At 42.1% G+C, this 24074-nt stretch overlaps 2 protein-coding genes across 5 annotated transcripts; one reads left to right on the forward strand and one right to left on the reverse strand.

The window, feature by feature from the left end:
• Positions 1 to 18033, forward strand: LOC124670276 (protein unc-13 homolog). 4 transcript variants are annotated; one of them, XM_047206777.1, is made up of 30 exons: positions 1 to 90; positions 233 to 297; positions 865 to 1135; positions 1247 to 1310; positions 1427 to 1574; positions 1990 to 2157; positions 2232 to 2330; positions 2481 to 2687; positions 2858 to 2959; positions 3987 to 4214; positions 5000 to 5083; positions 6090 to 6176; positions 6272 to 6457; positions 6541 to 6693; positions 7296 to 7388; positions 8089 to 8160; positions 8878 to 8995; positions 10035 to 10207; positions 12053 to 12119; positions 13935 to 14090; positions 15202 to 15308; positions 15411 to 15488; positions 15584 to 15679; positions 15837 to 15932; positions 16026 to 16209; positions 16640 to 16825; positions 16861 to 17185; positions 17293 to 17334; positions 17416 to 17477; positions 17567 to 18033. In XM_047206777.1, the coding sequence occupies exons 2-26, from the start codon at positions 295 to 297 to the stop codon at positions 16786 to 16788; spliced, it is 3189 nt and encodes a 1062-aa protein (XP_047062733.1). In that variant the 5' UTR covers positions 1 to 90; positions 233 to 294; the 3' UTR covers positions 16789 to 16825; positions 16861 to 17185; positions 17293 to 17334; positions 17416 to 17477; positions 17567 to 18033. The 4 variants fall into 4 exon arrangements, with proteins under 4 accessions (XP_047062733.1, XP_047062732.1, XP_047062731.1 ...); XM_047206776.1 differs by having other exon boundaries at positions 16640 to 17185; positions 17577 to 18033; XM_047206775.1 differs by having other exon boundaries at positions 16640 to 17185; positions 17567 to 18032.
• A 485-nt stretch (positions 18034 to 18518) lies between these two features.
• On the reverse strand, positions 18519 to 19944 carry LOC124678304 (heat stress transcription factor B-2a-like). Its single transcript, XM_047214212.1, has 2 exons — positions 19522 to 19944; positions 18519 to 19436 (listed from the first exon to the last, which is right to left on the reverse strand). The coding sequence occupies exons 1-2, from the start codon at positions 19864 to 19866 to the stop codon at positions 18786 to 18788; spliced, it is 996 nt and encodes a 331-aa protein (XP_047070168.1). The 5' UTR covers positions 19867 to 19944; the 3' UTR covers positions 18519 to 18785.
• Between the last annotated feature and the right edge of the window lie 4130 nt (positions 19945 to 24074).

Consider the following 24074-nt stretch of genomic DNA (forward strand, 5'->3'; position numbering starts at 1 on the left):
CCGCCGGCGGCCACGGCCGCGCCGTCGACCTCTCCCGCGTCGATCTCGACGCCGTCAGCGCCGACTACGCCCTCGACTGCGTCGCCTCCGGTAAGGCCCGCGCCTCTCCAAGTCTCCGGGCGCTGCACGACCCGTGCGCGCGTGCGTGGCCTGAGGTGGAGCCGTTTATTTATGAATTGAATTAGTCTGATGGGTTTGGTTGCGTGTGTGTTTCAACTTTCAACCAAACCAGGCGCGCAGTTTGACGCTTCGGAGGCCACCAGGAGGTACTTCCACGACAGGAGGTACCCGATCATGGTACGCGTGAACTGGCCTCTCGGAATTTCCCACTGATTTGAGCTCCAAATTTTGATTTAGTCAATTGTTTCATTTGATAATTGCTCCTGCTCACGAAATGAGTAGCGTTCTGCCTTCTGCCAGTAGAAACTTACAGGACCGGGTGTGAGGATGGGAACTGAAAGTCATTCTAATGCTTACCCCCTCCCCCTCTAGTTAATTAATTGTAATAATGTACTTAAAATGCGGGCAATCACAACAATATGATTATAGGGACATTGATAGACCATATTTGATCTGACCGTAGAGTTTTACTGGATTTAAGCAGTACAATGCGGTAATCGTTCTCTTAATTTATCATTTCAGTCTGTGTTTAAATCTCTATGATCCCATAATTTCCGATTTCCGTCCATGACTTTCGAGGTTTATAAGCTGCTTCTGCACAATACTTTATACAAAGATAATGCATTGATCCTTTTTGTTTTTTGTATGAAGTGATATGCAAAAACCTAGTACACCTTGGTCTGCGTCCATGGAGTACTGCTTGGAAATTTTCTGTAATTGTTGAGATTTTTTTCTATTCAACAGACAAAGTCGCCATCAAGGAACTCATATTTTCTTCTTTCAAGGCCAGAAGCCTCTGGTTCCCCTCCAAACAAATTAGCACCAGAGATTGGACTCGTACCACCTTCAGAAGAGAAATCAAGTAGAACAAGAAAAAATAGCGATTCTTCTAGAGTAGCAACTGACCTTCCGGGAGCATCCAATGGTATGAAGGATGTTAGTTTGGCAGATATGTCTCCTCAGAAAGTAAAGGAAATGGATATTCTATCTCTAGGTTTACCTAGATTAAGCACAGGTAGACAATTGTCCATGCTACATTTGTGCTGTGCTTTCTTAGTTATGAATGAAAAGTAGGGTTTATGTTTGTTTTGTTGACTAATTATATACTCTTTATTTGCCATTTAAGAATTGTCCGATGATGATCTAAGAGAAACAGCGTATGAGGTTCTTCTCGCTTCTCTATTCGTCAGGTGATTCATACAAACGTCTCTATGTTGGAAGTTTTCATACATGCATGGTGCGTATTTATATTGACATTATTGACTTACTGGTGTGATCTCTTCCTTAAATAATGTGTATCCAACAGTGGAAAAATGAACTTCTCTGAAGAGAAGAGAGAGAAGAAGCCTAAATTCTTGAAGGGTTTAAGATCGAAGACTGAGAGGTCTAATGCAGTACCTCAGATGGAAAATTATTATACCCAACATCTTGATTTGGTCCGAGTACAAATGGAAGTAAGGTCCTTGACTAATTTCTGTACTATTCAGTATTTTTGTTAGTTTAACTAAAAAACTACCTGCTTGTTTGAAATACATGGCATCAATAACAAGATTCTTTATGTTTGGTTGATGCCAAACACATGTTTTCTCCTTCCATTCCATATGTTAGAATTACTGAGGGCTGGAGGTGTGCATTCTGCATAATGGTCTGAGGAAGATCAAACTATTGAAGGACCCTATTTGTTTTATTCTTTAGCAGCTGATTAAGATACAATTTTCTTCTTGTTTTTATGGATTCTAAAATTTTGTATAGTGATCTGAGGACAGAAGGTTCTATCTAGGATATGAAACTTCTTTTCTCGTTCTGTTTATGTGATCATGTGATAACGGAATAGGATGGAGAACTCATTTTAAGAACACATTCTTTCAGATATCAGAATCTATGGATATATTGGCCAAGAGAGCTTTAAGACATATTGGTTCAAAGATGGTGCAGGGGCAGCTTGACGTGCCTACCATATCATTACAGCTCTTAAGTTCTGTTGGCAAATTTGATTTCCCAACAGAAAGACTGCGTGTACAATGGCAGAGAAGACAGGCAAGCAATCTTTAGTTTTTTCTTTCTACAGTATGGTGCTTGTTCTAACTATTACTCACAATTCTGCTGTCCAGGCAAATGTTCTAGAAGAATTACTTTTGTTCTCAGCATCTCTTGAGTATAGTATGAGTGAAACATTGCGGATAGTTCTCTCCAAGTTAAAAAATACAGAGGCAAGGCCTGTTATCCACATTTCACATCATTTTTTGTTGATTAATGTTACTGGTGTCTCATAAGCCAGATCAGTTGCTGAATCTTTTTCGTCAAACTGGGCTATCTTTGATATTGAGTTGTGTCTATATTTGCACCATAAACTTTTCCAGGACTGGGTTGTGAGTGTTCCTGATGGGCGTATTGAGGTCTTGACTATCATTGAAAGATACAACACAAGGCTATCTGCAGCTCCAAAGAAGTTTGGCCTTGAAGGCGAGACCTACCATTGGACTCGGAGCTACCATTTTAATTCTAGGCTATATGAGAAACTTCTCTGCAGTGTGTTTGATATTCTTGAAGATGGACAACTTGTAGAGGTTTCCTTTTGTTTTTTTCTCTCTATTGTCAATATCTCTTTGTTGGCATGCTTATTAAAAGTACCCTACTTTTATTGCATATATAGTTGAGTTATTCCTGAACAACAATGTGGAATTAAGTCGAAGATTGCATCTTGAGTTCCTGACACAGTTATTCTTATTGCTACCAGGAGGCCGATGAAATACTTGAAACAGTGAAGCTGACCTGGCCTATATTGGGCATCACCCAAAAGTTGCATGACGTCCTGTATGCTTGGGTGCTTTTCCAGAAGGTCTATTTACTACTATGTTTGTCCCCCTATTTTCATAGAAAGAATTCCACCTGTCAATCCTGAACTCTGGCAAAGGCGATTGGAGTTACAGAAGATAGAGTTATCACAAACAGATAGAACTATTGTCCATGCTAATGCTGTACTCCCTCTGGCCCAAATTAATTGGCGCAGCCACATACTATGCCCAGTACAAGTTTACTCCTGAACTGTGTCAATTAATTTGGGCTGGAGGTAGTATTAAAATTAGTATGAGAAAAAGGAAAGGCATATTTGAAATAGTGAACTCACTTTTGCCATAGTCATTTAGAAAGACTACACATACTGGTTCAAACTTGACAAATATTACTATGGAACAGTTCTAATGGACCTGAATACTTGGGCTAAGCCATATGATTGGGTATTCCTGTGAGCGAATACAACTCAATCCAGGGGCTATTTAGTAAATTAGTGCAATGATCCCACTTGCCAGAGTAAAGTTGGTGGCAACTGGTATCTTTGTAGCAGTAGCGAATTGGGATCCTATCTGCTGCCCCTTATCAAAATGACTGATCTGTGAATGCATAGGTTTTGCACCAGGCTCTCTTCATTTTCTTTTATGTAGAGGCACGTACACTGTATATTGTATTGATGACATAGGAATTGATGTTCATTCAATGTTTGTTGCCATTAGCATAGGACTTAACGATTTAGAATTGGGGAATGTTTTCAGAGTCTTATTTGATTGATTTTTGTACTTTATTTTGAACAAAGGGAGAAATTCGTTGTTCATACACTTGTCTGGAATGGTAATACTCCTTCCGATCCATAATAGTGTCGTGGTTTTAGTTCAAATTTGAACTTAAACCACGACACTTATTATGGATCGGAATGAGTAAAATAATTCACTTTTACTCTGCTTAGTTCATTTTTTACATGGAAAGCTTCACTCATTTGTCTAAATATCATTCTTGACATGAGCATTTTGTCAGCGCTAGTACCATGCCAAAGAGGCCACACTAATTCATATGGTTATTTTTCTTCTATTCAGTTTGCTCAAACCGGGGAAATTCTTCTACTAAAACAGACAGACCTTCAGATACAGAAACTTCAGTTACATAATGATGTTAGAGAAACAGAGATGTATATAAACAGCTTTGTTTGTTCTGTTGAAAGTTGTGGCAGCAATCGGGCTCTAAATTTGGTGGACAGTGCCATTCTTAAAATAAACATGTGTTGCCGCAGACAACTGGAGAGTTATCACCTATACTTCAGTCAGGTTAGCTACCTCCCTTGTTTGGATACAATTTCAGCTGACTTATAGCTAGATGTGCCTTCATATTCTGCCTATTAGCAAAATTTAAATCAGTTACTTCCTCTGGTTCAGACTAAATGTCGCAGATTTAGTACAAGTTGTACTAAATCAATGCCACTTAATATGGATCGGAGGGAGTAGTTTTTTTTTGAGATTTTTTTTAAATCACTCAGTTATTCTTAGGTAATGCTTGAATGATGGGTAGATGCTTGTAGCGTAGGTCTTCTTAGATGAACTTTACGGTTCAGAATAGTGTTAACCTGACTGTCCTGTGTTGTAAGTTGTGATCTGACAAATGCTTATATCCATGTCCATGTTAGAACTTTAGCATAGGCAAGAAGTACATGCAAGTATGGGTCCTTGAATTGTAAACATATTCTTTCAAATTTCTTATTACGGAAGAAACATAAGTGCAGAACGCTTAAAGAGTTAAGACAGTTGCTGGTGTAGGTTGGCCATCCATTATTATTTGTCTCAGGAAGTCTGAAAGTGATATATAGATATGAGTAGTGTTACAGTCTGAAATCTGATTACCACATAATAATAATAACAATAACAACAATATCTAGGAAAAACTGAGAAAAGAAGGGGCTTAATGTTTTCGATTTCATGAGTTGATAAAGTTGTCCTACATTAATTTGTTTCTGCAATGATTTAATTATTTTTTTGCATTGTTCTTTCCGCAAAAAGTTCAGTGTTACCACAAAGTTTTTGCATAAAAGCTTCTTTATCTTGCCTTTCTGTTACAGGCTAACTATTCAATCTTTGAGAGCATGCTGAACTTGCTATTACTTTCTGCGGCAATACTTACTGATGATGATGAAGAAGCCATGGTTAGATTTCTTACTTGTCCTGTAGTACTTTTATAGTACTCCCTCCAATCCATAATAAGTGTCGGGGCTTTAGTTCAATTTATTCCAAATTTGAACTAAAACTCCGACACTTATTATGGATCGGAGGGAGTATGTGTCATTTGTCAAAAATTTAAAAAGTATTTGATATGAACTCCTTTCATCCAGAAAGGATATAGCCTTCTCTCCTGAGGCAATAGTGGTGTTAACCAGGAACTGAGTTGGGTAGGGCAGTGGATGCACAACCCCACCAACCAAGTTTTAGTCCACTCCAACTCGAATTGGTGTGCCTATTTTCTTAATTAAATTGATACCGAGTTCTTTGAGTGCATATCTGCCACACCCTACCTTTCTTGTATGATTTTGACAGAAGTGGAGAGGATCGTGAAAATTAGTGTGACATATCTAACACTCAAACTATCAGTCGCATACCCTGTAAGGCCCGACATATAGTCATGATAATTGGGACTTAAGATCCATGCTGCCCCTGGAGCTGCGGAATTCTTAGAACAGAAATGTTTACCAGAGCTCAAACTAGGAGATATTTGCTGGCGAGCCATACATGATTGTACCTCATAGAAGACATTTTCCTTTAAAATGTATATACGGTAGATCACGCATTTGTTTTGTATGTCTACTTCTAGACTCTAGTCAGGACCTATAGAATCTGAGAGGTTAAGAAACAAAAACGTTTCACTTGGATAAGATCGTTCATTAATAATGTTTGTTCTGTAGTTTCTAATGTAATCAATGTTGTAAGGATGTAAGGTATGATTATATATCATATTGCCCAGAGGATCTGAATTGATATTTCTCATAGTAAATCCCTCATTTTTTTTGGCAATGTCAATACACAGACACAAGGGTGTTCCCTTTTGATCAGTTCGATCCTTCTGTCATGTAAAGTCACTTGAATATTTTAGCTCCGTTAGTAATTTATCATTTGTGTTTGATGTTGACCTTCTCTTGTTCTCCCCATTGATTTCAGCTTATTGAGACCCCGCTTGGCAGTACACCAGAATCTACGCTGGTCCATAAACTTGTTGTCAGATCCATACAAACTGCATATAAGCATGTGAGCTAAACCATCTTACGCCCCCTACCAAAAGGATACACTTGACAAAAATAGAGTGATTTTTAATATTTCATATTTCCATTATGCTTCATTAGGTCCTAATTTCAGCACATGGACAATCAAAAGCAGAATCTAAGCATCCATTGATATTGCTTGCAAGTGAGCTAAAGCTACTAGTGGAGAAAGAATGCACTACATTCAGCCTAATACTTCAGAAATATTATCCTGAAGCTGGAAAAGTAGCACTAGTTGTCTTTCACCTACTGTATGGCCAACAACTGGTTAGTCAACTCCCTTCTGCAGCTCTATAATTTTTTATTGTGTTCATTTTGTAACAATATTTACTACTACTATTGGTGTCAAGGAGCTGTTTTTGGAAAGGACGGATGATTCAGAAAATCTGAAAGAGATACTGGGAGCATCAAACAATTTTGAGCTCTGTATAGCTCAGAAGCTTTACTCAATGTGCGGGGAAGCTGTTGGGTCTTCATTGTCCAACTTTCTAAAACCATACATGGTAAGGCATGAAGATGTTCTTTGTGCTCATGATAACTAATAATTGACAATGCTCCTTATACAATGAGTGTAAAATATTTTTTTCCCTTCACTCCTATTGTAGGGTTTTTCAACTTGAATATCCTGTATAATCTCTTCTGCTAATTTGATATTCCTCAAAGTATATTTAGCTGATGGTACCAAAGTAATGTTGAATTGTGGAATCTAGTTCTTTGATGAGCTACAAACTTATAACTTATTTTATTGTACCTGTCAAATTGTCATCCTTATTTCGTAGATTGGCTTGCTGTTTCTTCAGACACAAAATCATGTTGACGCACTATCTTCCATAGTGGTTTATTCAAAACTCTGAAACTTGATCTTATTCCAATACCAGGGGAAACACAACTGAGCTGTGGGCCAAATGGACACATTGAATGCACTTAACTTCCCAAATACATCAGTTTCTGTTTACTTATAGGGCACATTAAAGTACAAATCTTGATGGACATCATGCTTTCTCATTTTTTTTTTGTTTTAACAAACTTTACTGGTGTGCCATCTGGCATTTCAAACAGACACATTTAAGTTGAATTAAATTTCATTTTCTGAATTTTGAAACAGATCAATCGTTTTTCTTCACCCATCATTCTTCAGTGGCTGCATGCTCAACATGAGAATGTTTTGGAGTGGACAAAACGTACCATTGAGATTGAGGTTTGATACTCTATTCAAAGTTCACTGCGAGCGTTTTTCGTGAATAGCTAATTATGCTTGAACATCACTTCTGTATTTTCTTTGCATTGATGCCTACATGGAAGATAGGAAATTTTCTCTGTAGATTTTTGAATAAACTGGCATGTTTGTAAGATTACCCACGAGTATTGTTTGGTGCAAATTTGATCACATTTATTTTTAGTACAACACTATCACATGGTTCATACAGTAACTTGATAACTAGCTCAATGCATTTTATGACATTAAATTGGTACTTACATCAGGTTGAACCTTTCAGAAAAAAAAGCCTGACTTGCATTATTCTGTAACATGATTACCATAACTTCCAAGATATTTGATCAACTTTACTGGGTTGATTTTTTTGAAGCTGTCATGATAGGATTCCAGCAAAACTGAAATGGTGCTACATATGCAATAGTTAGACGCACATGTTTGTTGTTGACACAACTCTATAACTAGTACTGCCATCCACAAGGTGACTGTAGCCCATATGACATTCTTTAGGTGGTGACTTCAATTTTTTCTTTGTTGGATATCTTTTTACTAACTAACTATTACGCAAGACTTCTGTTATGCATCACACAACTTCTTTTGTTTGCATTTGACATGTATTTCTGTCTCTTTTAAGTGTCCAACACAAATTGTTCATGATGGCTATTGTTTCATCTCTGGTCCATAGGATTGGGTACCTCTATCAGCTCACCGGAAACTAGCAACATCTATGGTTGAAGTCTTCCGGATTGTGGAGGAGGTAAGCTTTTCTTCTAATGAGCTCATTTGCCACCACATGTTATGTTCCTCAAGAAAAGGAAAAGAAGAAAAAACTTCTTGCTTTTGGATTACATATTGCAAACTTTATTATTCTCTCCATCCCAAAATAAGTGACTCAACTTTATATAGATACGGATGTATCTATAACTAAAATGCATCTAGATACATTCGTCTGTAGACAAAGTTAAGTCATTTATTTTGGGATGGAGGCAGTAGTAAACATGGTGATTTCATGGTAAAAAAACGTTGATTACCTGGGTTCAAGTCCTCATTGACACAAATTTGGGTTCTTATTTATGATGTCGTGGCTTCCTTTCAAAAAACATGGTGATTACTGATGATGCTATTTGATCTTAATGCAATCTGAATATCAGGAAGTTCAGTTTAAAGGCAGAACTTTCCATCTGCATCTTCCACTTCTTTTTGAAAAGAATATGGTAGGGGAAGCCTCTACAGTGATTTTTTTAATAATAAGAGCCCAAACCTGCGTCCTTGGGGACTTGAACCTGGCCTAGCCAAGTGAACTTGGCTCACTTCTTCATCTACATCTTCCACTCACTGCCTGATTATTGAAATTCTTCTTTTCTGACTGCTGTTCTACTATGTTCTCACATTTTTCATAATTGTTTAGCCAGTTGATTAATCTAATAATTACACTTGTACTTGCTTGGGGCTTATGTGATCAGTTTATGTGCAGACCATTGATCAGTTCTTTAACTCGAGACTGCCTTTGGATATTGTGCACCTGCGGAGTCTACTTATAGGAATCACTAGCAGCCTTCAAGTCTATTTGCTTCACATGGAAAACCAACAAGGTATTCCTTAGGTTTACATAAATGTCAATGCCTTATCTTGGACTCAGAAGGTTTTGTTTCATTGTTTGTAACAGTACATTTGCCGTAGGTATGACAGGAAATAACTACATTAGTCTTATCTCATCACATTAGGCGCGTTAATTTTACAGTGCTCTCTTTATAAGTCATTTTTTTTACCTCAGATTATCTTTTTAGGAAGACCACACTGAGTCGGCATCGTACTGTTAGGCACCGCGCTGACGCTGGTGTCACTTATGCAGCCTCGCAACTAGTTTTACAATTAACAGATCAGTGTGAAGCATCATGTGTATTACTCCCTCCATTTAAAAATAGGAGTCTCAATTTTTTCTAGACACCTACTTTTAAATGGAGGTAGTATATAACTCTCCCTCCCAATCCACAGTCTGATTTCACTACTTTCCAAACATCTCCATCTATCCTACTATCCATGTGTCATATCAATCATGTTCCTAAGATGCCATCACCCACACTTCGTTCCAGTATGCATTGGTATACTTGTTTTACGGCGGTGCCTGTTTAGATGCCATCTCCCAGCACTTCAAGTGGAAATACAAGGCCAGAAAATCCTTAGTTAGTGAAGGGTGCTAGGAGCAGAAGGTGTAGAATTGAATGAAATTACCTGCATAACATGGATCGTGAAATCCATTCTCTGTTACTTCTAGGTGTATATGTTCACTTGGGAATTAGGATATATATCTCAGTACTGGTTTTCTTATGTTTCATCAAATTGTTAATGGAAATTGATGTTTTACTTCATATTGCATAAAAGATACCTTATGCATGAAGTTCTTTCATTCAGTATTGCTGAAATTTGTGCCAAGTAGTGGTCCTGTATTATCCAGCATATTCTTTGTTTTTTTAACTAATGTGCAAATGATTTAAAGCACAATAGCATTAACAATATCACAAATATATAACATCTGAGCTTTTAATATCTTCTTTAAAAACATATCAATTGCTTACTGTTCATCTTGTTAATCAATTACTGTTTTCTTCATCTTTTCTTTCTCTATTGCAGTTTCTAGAGCTACCCTGCTTCCTACTGCGCCAGTCTTGACACGTTATGCAGAATCAATTAATCCATTTGCGAAAAGAAAACTTATTGAGCCCGCAGTTCGTGAAGAAAAGGTGGTCAATAAATTGAACAATTTAACGGTTCCAAAATTATGTGTGAAACTGAACACCCTTCAGGTGAGACATTTTGGTTGACACCCCTCCCAAACTGCATGACTGGATCTTTCATTAAACCCATTCAGTAATGCGTCTCTGATCTGCATATCCTAGATGGCAGTTGTTCATCAGTCTGGATTTCACAAACTACAGCTCTAGGTCAATGATCAAACATTCAAACTATAAATGCTGCATCGTAGTAGAAATAAAGGTTTACTTTAGCAAGTTTGAATTCCCAAAACACATGTGAAAGAATGGCAGTCTTACCCATGGAGCATTGTACATTGACGTGGAGTGAGGGCACAGAGGGCTGATCTCTTACATGGATTCTCACCACCCATGAATGTTGCTGGGCGGGCATGGATATCTGGATAGCTCAAGATGCCATCTCCACTACGGCTGTCTCAGTCCCGACGGCCGTATAGTGGGCCGGCTTGGCCTGATCGGTGTCGAGCTTTCTTGGCTGGCCCGGATATGGGGAGCTGCGGGCACGAGGCTGATCTCAGGATTTTTGCGCCCATGAATGTTGGGGCTGCTGGACGCTAAAGCATCTCAATCCATAGGGGTCCGTGTCGATTTTGGCCCCTATGCGGTGACCCCCATACAAATGATGTACATTTCAAATAAAATACTAGTCATATTCATATTTAGGCCTATAGTACATGTACTCGAAGTCGTCGAACTCGTCGTCGTTGTCGGAGGAGCTGTCGTCGTCGCTCGCGGGGCGCGGCTCGAACCTACGAGGCGGCGGTGGTGGTTGCATCCGCAGAGGCTGTGGCGGCGCACGCGGCGGGGACAGATGGCCGCAGCAATTGGCGAAGAAGGCATCCGAAGTGGCGGCGTTGTCGGGATCCCAGCGGGGATCCATGCACTGCTCGGGGGTGAGCTCGATGTAGTAGTGGTGGGTGATGGCCGCACGCCGAGCTGCACCTTGGGGGCCAGGGGAGACCGCTACGCCACCGGCGCTCAGGCGCCAGCCCGGGGGCATATGAACCCGGCGGGCATCGCCTCCACCTCCACCATGGGTGAGGGCAAGAAATCTGTAGAACTAGGGTATGAGATGTGGCCCTTCCAGCACTTTCCGCCTACATATAGCGGCGACAATGGCGGGAAGCGGTGGAAAGGGCGGGAAGATGTAGGCGGGAATCGGCGGAACTGGCGGGAAGATGTAGGCACATCTCGCTGCCACGGGTGGCCCGTGGCGATTTTCCAGCCGTCTGGCGCGCCCCCGCTAGCCTCCCTTTCTATTGGGTTCGGCCTGGGGGCGCCGGATGGAAAGTTGGGCTGCGCCGGCGTGAAAAACAAATTGGGGGCCGCGGCTGGGTGCGATTTTTGGCGCCGGCGCCCCCCAAAAGCCTATAGGGGGCCTTTGGGGAGGGCGAGTGGAGATGCTCTAATTAGAATACATAATAAATTACTTCGCCACTCCACACCTCTCACGTGTTCCTTCAAAAAACACATCTCACGCAATTGTGCGAGGCCGCTTTGTGATAGGTTAAATCACAATGAGCCACTTTCTTCGTATGAGCTTAGCACTTGCAAGTAGCAGCCCAGTCCCCATGAACGTGCAGCTATAACGTTACAGCATGTTGCACCCCCAGTTTAGTACCATGCCGTCTGTCTATGACAGGAGGGCCAGTTGAGTACCCCCACTGGTGTTTGCGGGTTTGGGATAGCTTTAGCCACTCGACCCCTCCCTGTTGACATGCCTAATTTTGTTACCGCAAAAGTTCTATCTTTTGTCAGCATTGTTAATTTTCTTTATAGTCTAGATAAATAGAATTGCTTTCCATTATTCTTGTCACAACATGAGTTGTTTTTAGCGTTTATTTTTCTTATGATCCATTTGTCTCCTGAATGCTGCAGTATATTAGGGATCAACTTGATACCATAGAAGAGGGGATCAAACAATCCTGGGTCGATGTCCAGTCAGGTAATCCACCCTCTAAGGTCGATTTTTTTTTTTTTTGCAAGCTGCTCTGGAAAATCTAGTGGTAAGATTTTTTTATAGATCCAAAAAAGATGCTTCCGACTAGCTAGTATTTATTAGCTTTAGTAAAACTGTTGTTATAGCTACAAAAGATGCTTTCAACTAACCACTATGTTTAAAACTAGAAAAGAATTAAGTGTGTCATAATTCACAGCGATATCAACAAGTTTGTGGCTCTGTATATTTCATATCACACGGTTGTTATTCAATGCATGGCTCCAGAAGATGGAAACAGCCTGCTTATGGTGGTCCACGCCATTTCTCATATAACTCTCAAATGAGACTGACTGGTACTTGGCTGTTCTTTTTTCCAGCAAAAAACAATAAAACCTAGCCCAGAAACAAAATTTGTTGTGTTAAGAGCATCTCTAGCAGATACCCCATCCGGGTGTACCGCATCAGGTGGATGGGGTTAACTGCATCAGCTAAATTCATGCGAAAAACAGGAGCGACCGAACATATACCCTATTCTCGAACTGTTAAAAAGAATATTCATGGAATATTCCATCGTCTTCCTCACAGGCACAATCTCAGACATCGCCGCTTCCCGTCCATGACCTGGCTCCCCGCCCCTTCCTTAGCCGCTGCCGCTTCGCCCGCATGGTCACCGCTCCGTCCGCACGCTCGCCGCAGAACGCTAGTCAAGCTAGCAGTGCGCTAGCCAGCTACGCACGCTATGCCAGCCACACATGCGCCGCCGTGTTGCTGTCGCTGGCGAGCTGCTGTGACTATCTCCTCAATAGATTTGTTCCGACTTTGTTGAAAACAGATTGTAATAGAGGCAGCAAGGTGGAATACAGCCTTGATTTGGCTGGACTGCGGGCGGCGCGGTGCAATTTCGCCAGAGTAGTTGTTATGACCGGCCTTACGTACAACCGGAGGAAGCCCAATAGTGGGCCTAATTAGGGGCTTAGCCCAAGTTATCTTTATTTCCTTAGCTTATATAAACATCTGTAATCACACGTTTGGATTTACGCAATAAAACATATTTGTTGCTGACTCCCTCAGGAGTCGGAGTCCTAAACCCTAGCCGCCTCCCCTGCGCCATCACCGCCTCCTCAACCGCGCGGCCACGGCGGCATCCCGCCGTTGTCCGTGCCAAGCTCCTCGCCCTCCTCCCTTCCACCCCTATAACCTAAGGCCTAGACCTGGTAGGATCCTAGTTCCTATCAGTAGTACCGCTCCGGCTAGCGTTGACCAACGTTTTCCGTACCCCAAATCTTTGCCGTTTACTCTACATTTGGGCCAAAATCCCCATGTATAGAGTACGAGAGGATATTTTGGGGTAGTGCTGCAAACTAAATTAGGATGCGGGGTGGTATGCGGTATCTATTCGAGGTAGTTTTTTTTGGTCAAACCTGTAAAAAGCAGGATGCGGTGTGGTATGCGGTATCTGCTAGAGATGGTCTAAACAGCTGCTCTGGAGGAATTTCATACGCAGGTCGTGAGAAATTTGAGCCCGTTTGTGCAATGTACTTCTTAGACAGTTGAATACCTTAGGCAAGGGTTAAGAATTGTTGTTTATATGTGGAGTTTGCCAAGCTTAGTTTTATGGATGATAACTTATGCATAACTAGTCTTTGTTCCTGAACTACTTTTATTACAGCTGTGGAGTTGGTAAACCACTTGTCTTGTATGGCTAGTGAAGGAGTTTTATCGAAAAAATGTCATTATGTGATAAACCGACTGATGAGTTGCAGTTTATCTATGATTAATTACACATGACTAGTCTTTGTTCCTATACTTCTTTTGTTACAGCTGTGGGATTGCTAGACTATTTGTCTTATATGGCTAGCGATGGAGTTACCTCGAAAGATTCACCATCTGATGAATCGATTGATGAGTTATTTACTATATTCGATGATGTGCGAAGCTCTGCGGTAAATACAACTGACACAATCCTGAACTTCATTGGTGAGCGACTTGGTCTGTGCCCTTTACAATTTTTACACTCTTATTTGCTGGAATAAACTTTATACAAGTGTTTTTAAGAACATATTGTAGTTGATAGTTCCTAGTCATGGCATTTCATTAGACAGGTAACTGTTCGAAACTTTGTTCTATTTTGTATTATCTTTAACTCTTCAAAAGCCTGAGGAAGATATACAACAGCTTACCAAGTTCTTTTTTTGCGAATAAACAGCTTACCAAGTTAATGGTGAATTTACAGCAATGATATGTACTCCGAAAGTTTGTCCGTATCCGTGAAAACAAAAAACTACCACAACACGCACATAACTGTTTATTGCTAGAGTAGCCATCAAATTGCTGTAAATTATAACACCCCAGCCACTTGGCTGGCGGTCGTTACCCTGGCTGCTCTCTAGGATCTCTAGACTGGCCCCATTGACCAACACTAGTCTTTCGTGCACTTTGTTAGTTTCTTTGGAGATGAGCTTCCAGAAAAAAATGTACACCTTGTTAGTATTAGTATCCTATTAAGCCCTTGGGACAAGATGACACAAATCCAACAGAAACTTGGTAATCTGTTGTACTCCTTTGATTGCTCAAGGGGCAATGTATGGATAAGAATGAAATCCCTACGGCATATATAGTGTATACTGTCATAACTTATAGCAATAGGCTGAGCTTTTCTTTCTTCAGCTACTTTATATTGTAGTAGATTGCCTATCTCTCCACTTTAAGGAGACTCATTGCATGTTTCCTCCTTCTAATGTGTATATAAATTACTCACTGCATGTTTCTTCTTGTAATGTGTATATAAATTGTCCCACTGAGCCATAATAATAAGACTAGCTCATTGTATGTCTAACTGAGGTGCTACACGGTTAGACAACTAGCTTACCATGGCAAGGCACATGATAGGTCATGGTGATGTACTGTTGCTACAATCGTGGAAATTTTCCATATTCTCTAATAAGCAAAACAAAAACAAAAAATTTACTTCAAGTGTAGAAGGAAAAATAATCATGCACTTCTCTGTTTTTTTGCATTAACCTGATATTTTTGGAAGAAACATAGTCCCGATATAGATCCCTTGAGTTGCCAGGATAATGCTTTGCAGGAACAAGGGCTGTACTCTGGGATATGAGGGACTCACTTCTTTTCTCCTTATATCGAACTAGCGTTGAAAGTGCACGCATGGAGATTTTTATCCCTACAATAGAACAAGTAATGAATCCAAACTCGGGAAACCTAGTAACCTACATGTTCAGTTCATAACCATATCCTGCTTTTAACTTTGTTAACTGATGAACTCGACATATGCTGCAGGTTCTTGATCAAGTGTGTGATCTAATTGTTGACGTGTTAAGAGATGGAGTTGTGCTGAGAGTTTTTCAAGCATGCATGGTATATACTTTCTTCCTATGCTTTCATGGGCGCAGTTTTTAAAATATTTATTTAAAGCAAATGATGGTTAAATTTCATATGTTCGCTTTATTTAGGAGGGATTCATTTGGGTCCTACTGGATGGAGGTCCATCACGCTCATTTTTGGAAACAGATGTGGACTTGATGAAAGCTGATTTGGCTATGCTCAAGGTGAACAAATAATACTAAATAAATGTGTGTGGTACTTATCATCAGTTAGAAAAGAAGCAAGAATTCACAATACATATAGCATATCATTTCAACAAGTTGATACCATGGTGAAATTGGACACATCTATTTCTCTTAACTGTTCAATATTTTCTCGTAGGATCTCTTTATAGCAGAAGGCCAAGGTTTGCTATCAGATGTAGTTGAGAAGGAGGCTAAACTAGCTGAGCAGATTCTAGACCTCTATGTGCTAAAGGTCTGGTGCTCTTTTTTGTTCAATCTCATCAAAAAAAATGCTATGCAGTAAGTAAATAGTAACTAAAGGAAATCTATGCATGCTGTTTTTCAGGCTGATACAGTAATTGATTTGCTGATGAAAGCAAGTGAACATATGCCACACCATCTTGAACCTACAACTGCTCGAAGAAGGCATGCACATGATGTCCATACCCTTCTTCGAGTTTTGTGCCATAAGAAGGATAATAGTGCCTCCACATTTTTAAGAATCCAGTATCATCTTCCAAGGTCTTCAGGTGAGACAAAATTAGCGATGCATTACTGTTGTTTATCAGAAAAAACAAAACATATGCTAGTATTACTTTTTGGGAAAAATAGTCCACTTTTCAACCCTGAACTCTGAAGTTCACTTTCCAGCTCTGAGCTTTGAAACCTGATATCCTGTTTCGGAATTTAAGGTTGAGAACTTTCAATAATTCAAGGTTGAAAAGTGGATCTCTATTTTTCTTTTTTGTAATTTTCTTCTTGATCTTCTGCTTCAGTTCATTAATATCAAAACACATGCACAGGCACACTGGTCTTATCTCACGTACCAACAACCGATACATGTTCCTAGTAGAATGTGCACTTCACTTCCAATGTTATACATATATGAAAAATTATTTTTATTTTAGTTCCTTTGGGTTTGGTTTATGTAATGACTCCGCAAATTCTCCATTGATGCAGATTATGACGACGTTCCTGTGAAGGATGCACCTAAAGTACCTTTATTTTCTGACATGCTGAATAGGGGCTCTTCATTCAATTGGTCGGAGACTGGGCAGCAGAGTTATAAGATTATGAAGAAGAAACTACAAGCGGCTAGTTGGCAGTAAGACGTGTCTTGGTTAGAAAGTTCTGCTGGGTTTGCACATGTTCTTTGCTAGAAAATTCTGCTGGGTTTGCACATATCCTTCGCATATCTATGGGATAGGTTTGTAATAAGAAAATCTGAAGCTGGGTAGCACATGGATACATGCAAATGAAGGCGAGAAGGAAGGCAGCATATGCTATAAGGTGTCTTTTTATGCATAATGGATTAATGCCATCACAAGTGTCAACCGGCTACTACCTCATTTGATGTCACTTGACATTAAGCAAGAAGCGAGGAAGAAACAAATAAGCTTTAATTGGTGATTTGCGAAGGAGAGCAACTGAACTTTTACCTGAGATCATCATGTTCCAGCTAAAAGAGATAAGCATTTGCCCTGGCAATGAAGAGAAGCATTACAGGTATGTTACTCCACTAATACCACGTGGCATGACAAGAAAAGACGATCCATTCTCTTTTCTGCAGGATATCCATTCTGAAAGTATTTCCCCTTTTTTTTATCTTGCAGGATTTTCTTATGGAAATATTTTCCTCTGCTTGGTCTTTCCAGGTATGTTACTCCACTGAACAGCCTAGCAGCCTTCTGTGGGAACATAATTTTCCCAACCCAGGGAAATTATCTTTTCTGCAGATCATTACAGGGGGAGATCTGTAGCATCGAAAATGCTAATACATTCTCAGAAAGATTACCAGGTAATCGGTCCACGAGCATTTCTGATACTCTCTTCATAGAACTTGAGTTTTCACTCACAAGCTGCCACATTATGTTCTCCCTCGTCCAGCACTTAACAGGAAGCGACAATAGGCTTGGTGGTCTAAAGATGCCAAAAAGAAAGGCCTGATCAAAACTTTCCCAGGCCTGATCTCCCTCAAAACCGAGCTTCTATATATTGTATTCCCTAAAATGGTTGATTCACAGATATCAGCCAATGTACCCAATATAAACATGATAGTGAAATTTATTTACAGAAACTACTGAAAAAATATATTTATAAATTTTCTTTTCGTACATGAATAGCAAAATAGCAAAGCAGTGAACAATCCGATGTAAATTATATTAAAGTGGATCCGATATAACTGAGATCTGGAACCCTTGCTTAAAACCTTCTATAATTCATCATGGTTGGTGTAACAGTGTTCTCTGAACTTTTGGGTTGATTTTTATTTTTCACTTGTGTTATCTGGAATTTGAAGTCATTCTTTTCAGGTGCCTCTCTGATCTAGTTAAATTTTCACATCCTAGCCAAGGAATTACGAGAACGGAAGGTTGTAGTATTCTGTTTTCTGTGGCGCAGTGCCTTGCCCCTGGTTAGGGTTGCATTTTGCACACAGGTGCACATAGTTTTGGGCATGGCTTATTGGCTTTCATATGGTTTGCACAGTTAATAGTTTTTGGGATTTGTAGTATGGTATGACACCCACAAATGTACATGGATTGAATTCTTATGCTTCTAATTCCAATGAATCTTCTCTTTGTTTCAAAGGATTTCTGCATAATTTTGGAGTATATTACATCTGTTCTGAAATATAACCCTTTTTAGAAAGCTAATTTAGCATTAAGGCCTCCTTGTTAGTAAAAGACACAGTTGAAAGATCTAGGATACACTTCTTTCAGAAAGGAATAAGATCAGACATGAGATTAACTCTGATTTGCAGGATGAAAAGCCATATACACGGTACAAAGTCTATTTACTATTTTGCATTCAATCAAAAGAAAATGTTTCTCTATGTCGTTCAATTCTCTTTCTCCTATTCACTGGTTTTTGAAAGACTGCAAATCATCCTTCTGTTCCTAAGACATGAGTACAAACGATAGAAATGCTTTCAATAGCAAAGAAAAAGAGTAAAATCTATGCCAGGTTGCCTTTGCGATACCAGCAAAGCATTTCATGTCAGTTCAAATATCGTCTTGTCCCAACAAAGACATTACAATACTAGGAGCTAGCCTAGAGCGTTGCGCGATCTGACCCCAGAGGCCAGAGGTTTCGGCATCGACGGGTTCTACTTCTTCCTACCCCCGTCAGGCCTCGCGGCCGCAGCCGCCCGCACGGACAGCGCGAGCACGTCCAGATCCGACGGCTCCGTCCTCCTCCTAGACATCGCCGCCGGCTCCCGCCGCGCGCCGTGCCTCTCGTCGTCTTCCTGCTCCTCGTCCTCCTCGTCGTCGCCGCCGTTCTCCCCGCCTTCGTACTCCTCGTCCCCATCCTCGCGCGAGCGCGACCTCTTGCTCCCGATCGCGACGCCGAACAGCATCGGCTTCCCGCCGGGCCTCTGCTCCTCCTCCCCGCCGTGGTCGTACATCGAGACGAGGTGGCGCACGCCGTCGCAGACGCGGCGCGCGCGCGCGAGCTCCCGCGCCAGCCTCGCGTTCTCGCGCCGCAGCCACGCGTTCTCCTCCTCCAGCTCGGCCACCGCGCCGCTCGCCCCCGGCGCCGGCAACCCCGGCGGCGGCGGCGACGAGGAGACCGCGGGATCCCCGCTGGAGCTCGTCGGCGTGGGCGAGATCGGTATCGCCGTCGGCAGCAGCGCCGGCGCCGGCAGCCCGGCGCCGATCCCCTTCCGCCTCTGTATCGCCCCGAGCAGGTGCTTCTGCCCTCGCCTGAAGCAGTCGTTGGCGAACTCCCACCTGTCGATCCCGACCTTCTTGAATCCCTGCACAATCAAACACCGAATCTCGGTAATCTGGATCTATCAAATCACCAAACCGACCGACCGGAGAGAAGGTGGAGAGGCGCACGTAGGTGTTGAGCTGGCGGACGAAGGAGGCGAAGTTGCTGTGCTTGAAATTCCTGGGGAGGAGGTCGCGCTCGAACTCGGCGCGCCGCCACACCACGAACGCCGTGCCGGACTCGTTCCAGGAGATGGTGTCGTCCGTCCCGGGGTCGTCGACCATCGCGTACGTCTTAATGAGGAACGGCGGCGCCGCCGGCGACGCCATTAAGCACCTAGCACTTGGTTGGTTGGGAGTGGTGGTGTTCTGGCCAGAGGAGGAGATGATGGGAGGATGCGGTTCGGAAGGAAGGAATGGTCGAGAAATGGGGATTTCGTGACGGGGTAGGTTTTGGATGGGGGCGAGAAGCATCCAGCTGGTTCTGGAAGGTTCCGAGACTTTCTACACGGCCCTACGTGGTGCTGTTTCTGGAGACGGGCTGAGCTGTGGCTTTGGGGAAGACGGGCTGAGATATACAGCCTTGCGGCAGCCCAGTTAGTTTATGGGAAGATTAATTAGTGAACGGTCGCTTGTTTGGGTTAGAGAGAGACCGGTTGGATGACTTGCGTCAGCGAACATAGTGTTGTAGAAGAAGCGTGTAAGGAGGAAGAAGGTGGACAGAAAGAAAACGAGCACAATTGGCGGTAACATGTGTCTCCTGTTTTCATACAAAATCCTTATTATCGATCTAATGCCCACCTCAATGTTGCGTGAAGTCCATGGGGGTGCGGAAGCCAGCCGTGGTATGTAGATGTATAAGACAGTGAATCTATAAGACGGTGAATTCACTGCGGTGACTTAGAGCAATACTATGTTTATCGGGGCGGTGGCACCGAATCATGGCGAAGTGGCAACCCTATGAGTTGGGGTCCGGGCTCGACAAGGTGTTGGTGATGACCTGGTTCCATCGAGGTGGCGGGGTTTATTGGCCCATACAATGTGGCATGCAACGAGCCGCTATGTCTTGTATGAGGGGGTTGCGGCTTTGGGTGCTCGCGTGGAGAAAGGAAACAAACAAAACCAAAACCAGATGTGATAACCTTATCGATCCCTCTAGTATAATTGTACTCCTTTCTTGGGATAAAATATTCCTGCTATCTCCTCTTAGTTTGCTCGGGTCGTTAGGATATGTCTTTTCCTCTCAAAATTGGCTATGCTCATTTTGTTTAAGTGGGCTAGATCCTAGCAACAACAAACATTCACTCTCCTCTCCCGAAATTACGTTGCTCACTTTGTTTAAGCAGGCTAGATCCTAGCAACAACCTCAAACATTCACTCTCATTATTGTTTCTTGTTCAAGGCCTTGATCGTTACTTACTGAAGATAGATATATTTTCTCCCTCTTTTTATAGTACATATCTACAACCGCTCCTTGCCAGAAAGATTTCTCTCTCTCGTTATTGGAAGATGGAAGAGAGGGGCAAAGAGAGAGAATATGTTAAACCTACCACTTATAGTTCAACTTTCAGTAAATTCTCCTCCGCAAAAAAAACTTTCAGTAAATTATATACCTATACCTTCGGGGCAACAATGCGAGAGGAGCCGAACAAAGGGATGTGGGAGGTATTCTCATAAAGTGCACATCTGTTCCATGTGTAAATCATCTATATATTAAAGAAAAGCTATTGATATTCATTTACTAGTAGCACAAATCCTATACTTCTTCCTTGAAATGATTCCAACACGAATCCTTTTCAACGACCTAGTGATCTTACCTTCTTCGAGCCCAAGTTTCGGAAGTTGCTTTGGCAAACCTAACATGGAATAAATACCCAGGGATCTTGGCAAATTTCTACTCAGTTCATATGAATCGGGATAGCTGAAAATTAGTGTGACAGTGCCATTTTATTAGAAAGACATGGTTTATTTTTGACTTTACCTCCCGAGATAGTAAGTATATTGAGGATACTCAAAATCATGTTCTAGGAGTCAACTAGGAGGTCACCGGGACGCCAACCAAGCCAACTAGGAGGTCACCCTCCAAGAGTAACAAGCTCACGGTCTCTCACTCGAACTAATCATGGTGGAGAGCTCAACACTATGCAATGATGCAAAGCAAGAACACTAGAGGTGTTCAAATCTTTCACACTCAAATCCCACCAAAGCAACAAATGCTAGGATGAGATTAGAGAGGAAGAACAAAGAGGAAATCAACAAATGACTCCAAGATCTAGATCTAAAGAGTTCCCCTCACTTAGAGGAGAGATGGATTGGTGGGGATTGTAGATCTAGATCTCCTCTCTTAGATCCCTTAAGAATGAGCAAGAATCATGGGGGGGAATCAAGAGATAGGGCAAGTTCTTCAAAGGCAACAATGGAAGAGAGAGAGTGTAAGAACTTCTCCAGCCCAAGGTGGAAGAAGGCCTATGTATAGCCCAAGGCCAAAATCTAACCGTTGGGGAAGGTTCAGCACAGCACAGTCGAGGAGGCCGGTCAACCGGGCCTGGGACCGGGCTGTCCGGTGCAGGGGCCGGTCAGACCGGACCACATACTGGAACAGTCGGTCCAAACCGGACCTGGCGCCGGGCCTTGACCGGGGCGGGTCCTTGTCGCGCGATACATGGCTTCCGGATGGCACCGGAGCGAGGAGACGGTCCGCGCGGGCCGGCGGTCCAGGGCCGGTCCGACCGGACGTGTGGCCGGACCAGGCCGGTCCAGACCGGGCCAACCGCCGGGCCAGAACCGGGCGAAGGGGAAACTCCCCTGGATGGTGCCCGGTGTGCACTGGTCCAGGGGCCGGTTGGAACCGGGTCATCCGGTGGGACGGCCGGTCACGCCGGGCGAGGTACCGGGCCAGCAGGAAAACATGTTATACATAAATTGTGATAACTTTTGTGTCCGGGCTCCGATTGACATGAAACCAATATTGTTGGAAAGATAACGACGAATAGAACCCCAACAAAAATGGAAATATGGAGACTCTTCACATGATATTTTTAGATGATTTTAGAGAGGGAGTCTCCCACCGTCAAGAAACGGTGAAGACGTCCAAACTCGAAAACGCAATAGAATATGCATGCGGATTCCCTTTTTGATGAACTTGGGCTTGTTGTAAAGCTAGCAACAAGCTCAAGAACCTCTCACAGAGAAACACCAAGAAGTAATACGGATATGCAAGTATGCGAAGGGTTGAGCTCCCTAAGACGATGTGATCAAGTTACCCAACCGAAAGCCCTCTTGATAGTGCGGCTATGTATCCTATAATCCGGTCTCCCAACAACCACCTTGAGACCGGTAAAAGGAAAACCTAGCAAGGCCATACCTTTGCCTTGCGCATTCCTCTTGAACTTGATGATAACTCTTCAAGCTCCACTCAAGCCGGAATGCCTCACTTGATCATTGTTGCTTCGTGAAGACTCACAAATGCTCCCCATACACCATGATGGGAAAGCTCCATTGATGCACATCTTCACATGTCCATTATCACCAAATGGACGGCAAGCTTCAAGCATGTGATCCTCTTGAGATGCTCATCTTGAACTTGTCCAACTCGACCTTGATGACGATCACCACTTGATGTCATCCTCTCATGGGCTATATGAGATCTCACTTTTGATGCATGCCCATGGAAAGATACCTATAACCCACATAGACAACACAAGGGCACATATATGATGGGTTAGTTCAGTAAAGCATAATTGACAAGGCTTACCATACCACATGGCTTCACGTGGCACATTCTTCATGCTTCATGTGTTGACCAATCTTGAATCTATTCTTCACTCTTTGTATTGGTCAACCTTGTATCTTCTCATGCTCTATCATACTATCTTGAGGTGTATAAAGAATTCTTCATTTTTTGTATGCTCTAAATCTTAGTCAACCATAGCTCAACTTATGAGACTATTATGACACCGACATAGAGCCATAACTTGAATTCTTCACTTAGAATCAAGCACTCAAGATCTTGATCATTCATTTCTTATCACATAAGCTAGAGCATGGCTAATATTGAGTTCCACATAAGAACTCCATCTTCATTTCTTCTTCTTGATCATATCACATATATATCTTCAAATCGATGATCTTGATGCCAATACACAAGGTATATCTTTATCTTCATGGCATCCATACTTGAATCCAACATATGGAATACAAGTAGTATCTATGGAATATTCCTTCATATAAACTCAATGAAAACATTAGTCCATAGGGGTTGTCACTAATTACCAAAACAACACATAGGGGCAATATACCCTTACACATGTTATTGCCAAAATTATTGCCAAGATGCTTGCCTTGCGCCTTGGACCCCTCATGGATGACCTTGTCTCCAATGCCCAAAGTGCCTTCATAAAGAGAAGAAGCATTCATGACAACTTCTTGTATGTCAAAAACCTCGCCACTAGGCTTCATAAGAATAAAACCGCGGCGCTCCTTTTCAAACTTGATATCCGGAAGGCTTTTGACTCTATCCGTTGGGACTACATAATCGATCTCCTTCAACGACGGGGCATCCCTCACCGCTTACGTGAATGGGTCCTCGCGCTTTTCATCACCTCCACCTCACGGGTCCTTCTTAATGGGGTGGCCGGCCCCCCTATTCACCATGGCCGCGGGCTGAGACAAGGGGACCCCCT

This window comes from Lolium rigidum, chromosome 7 (assembly GCF_022539505.1).
Source record: "Lolium rigidum isolate FL_2022 chromosome 7, APGP_CSIRO_Lrig_0.1, whole genome shotgun sequence".
In the NCBI taxonomy this organism is placed as follows: domain Eukaryota; kingdom Viridiplantae; phylum Streptophyta; class Magnoliopsida; order Poales; family Poaceae; genus Lolium; species Lolium rigidum.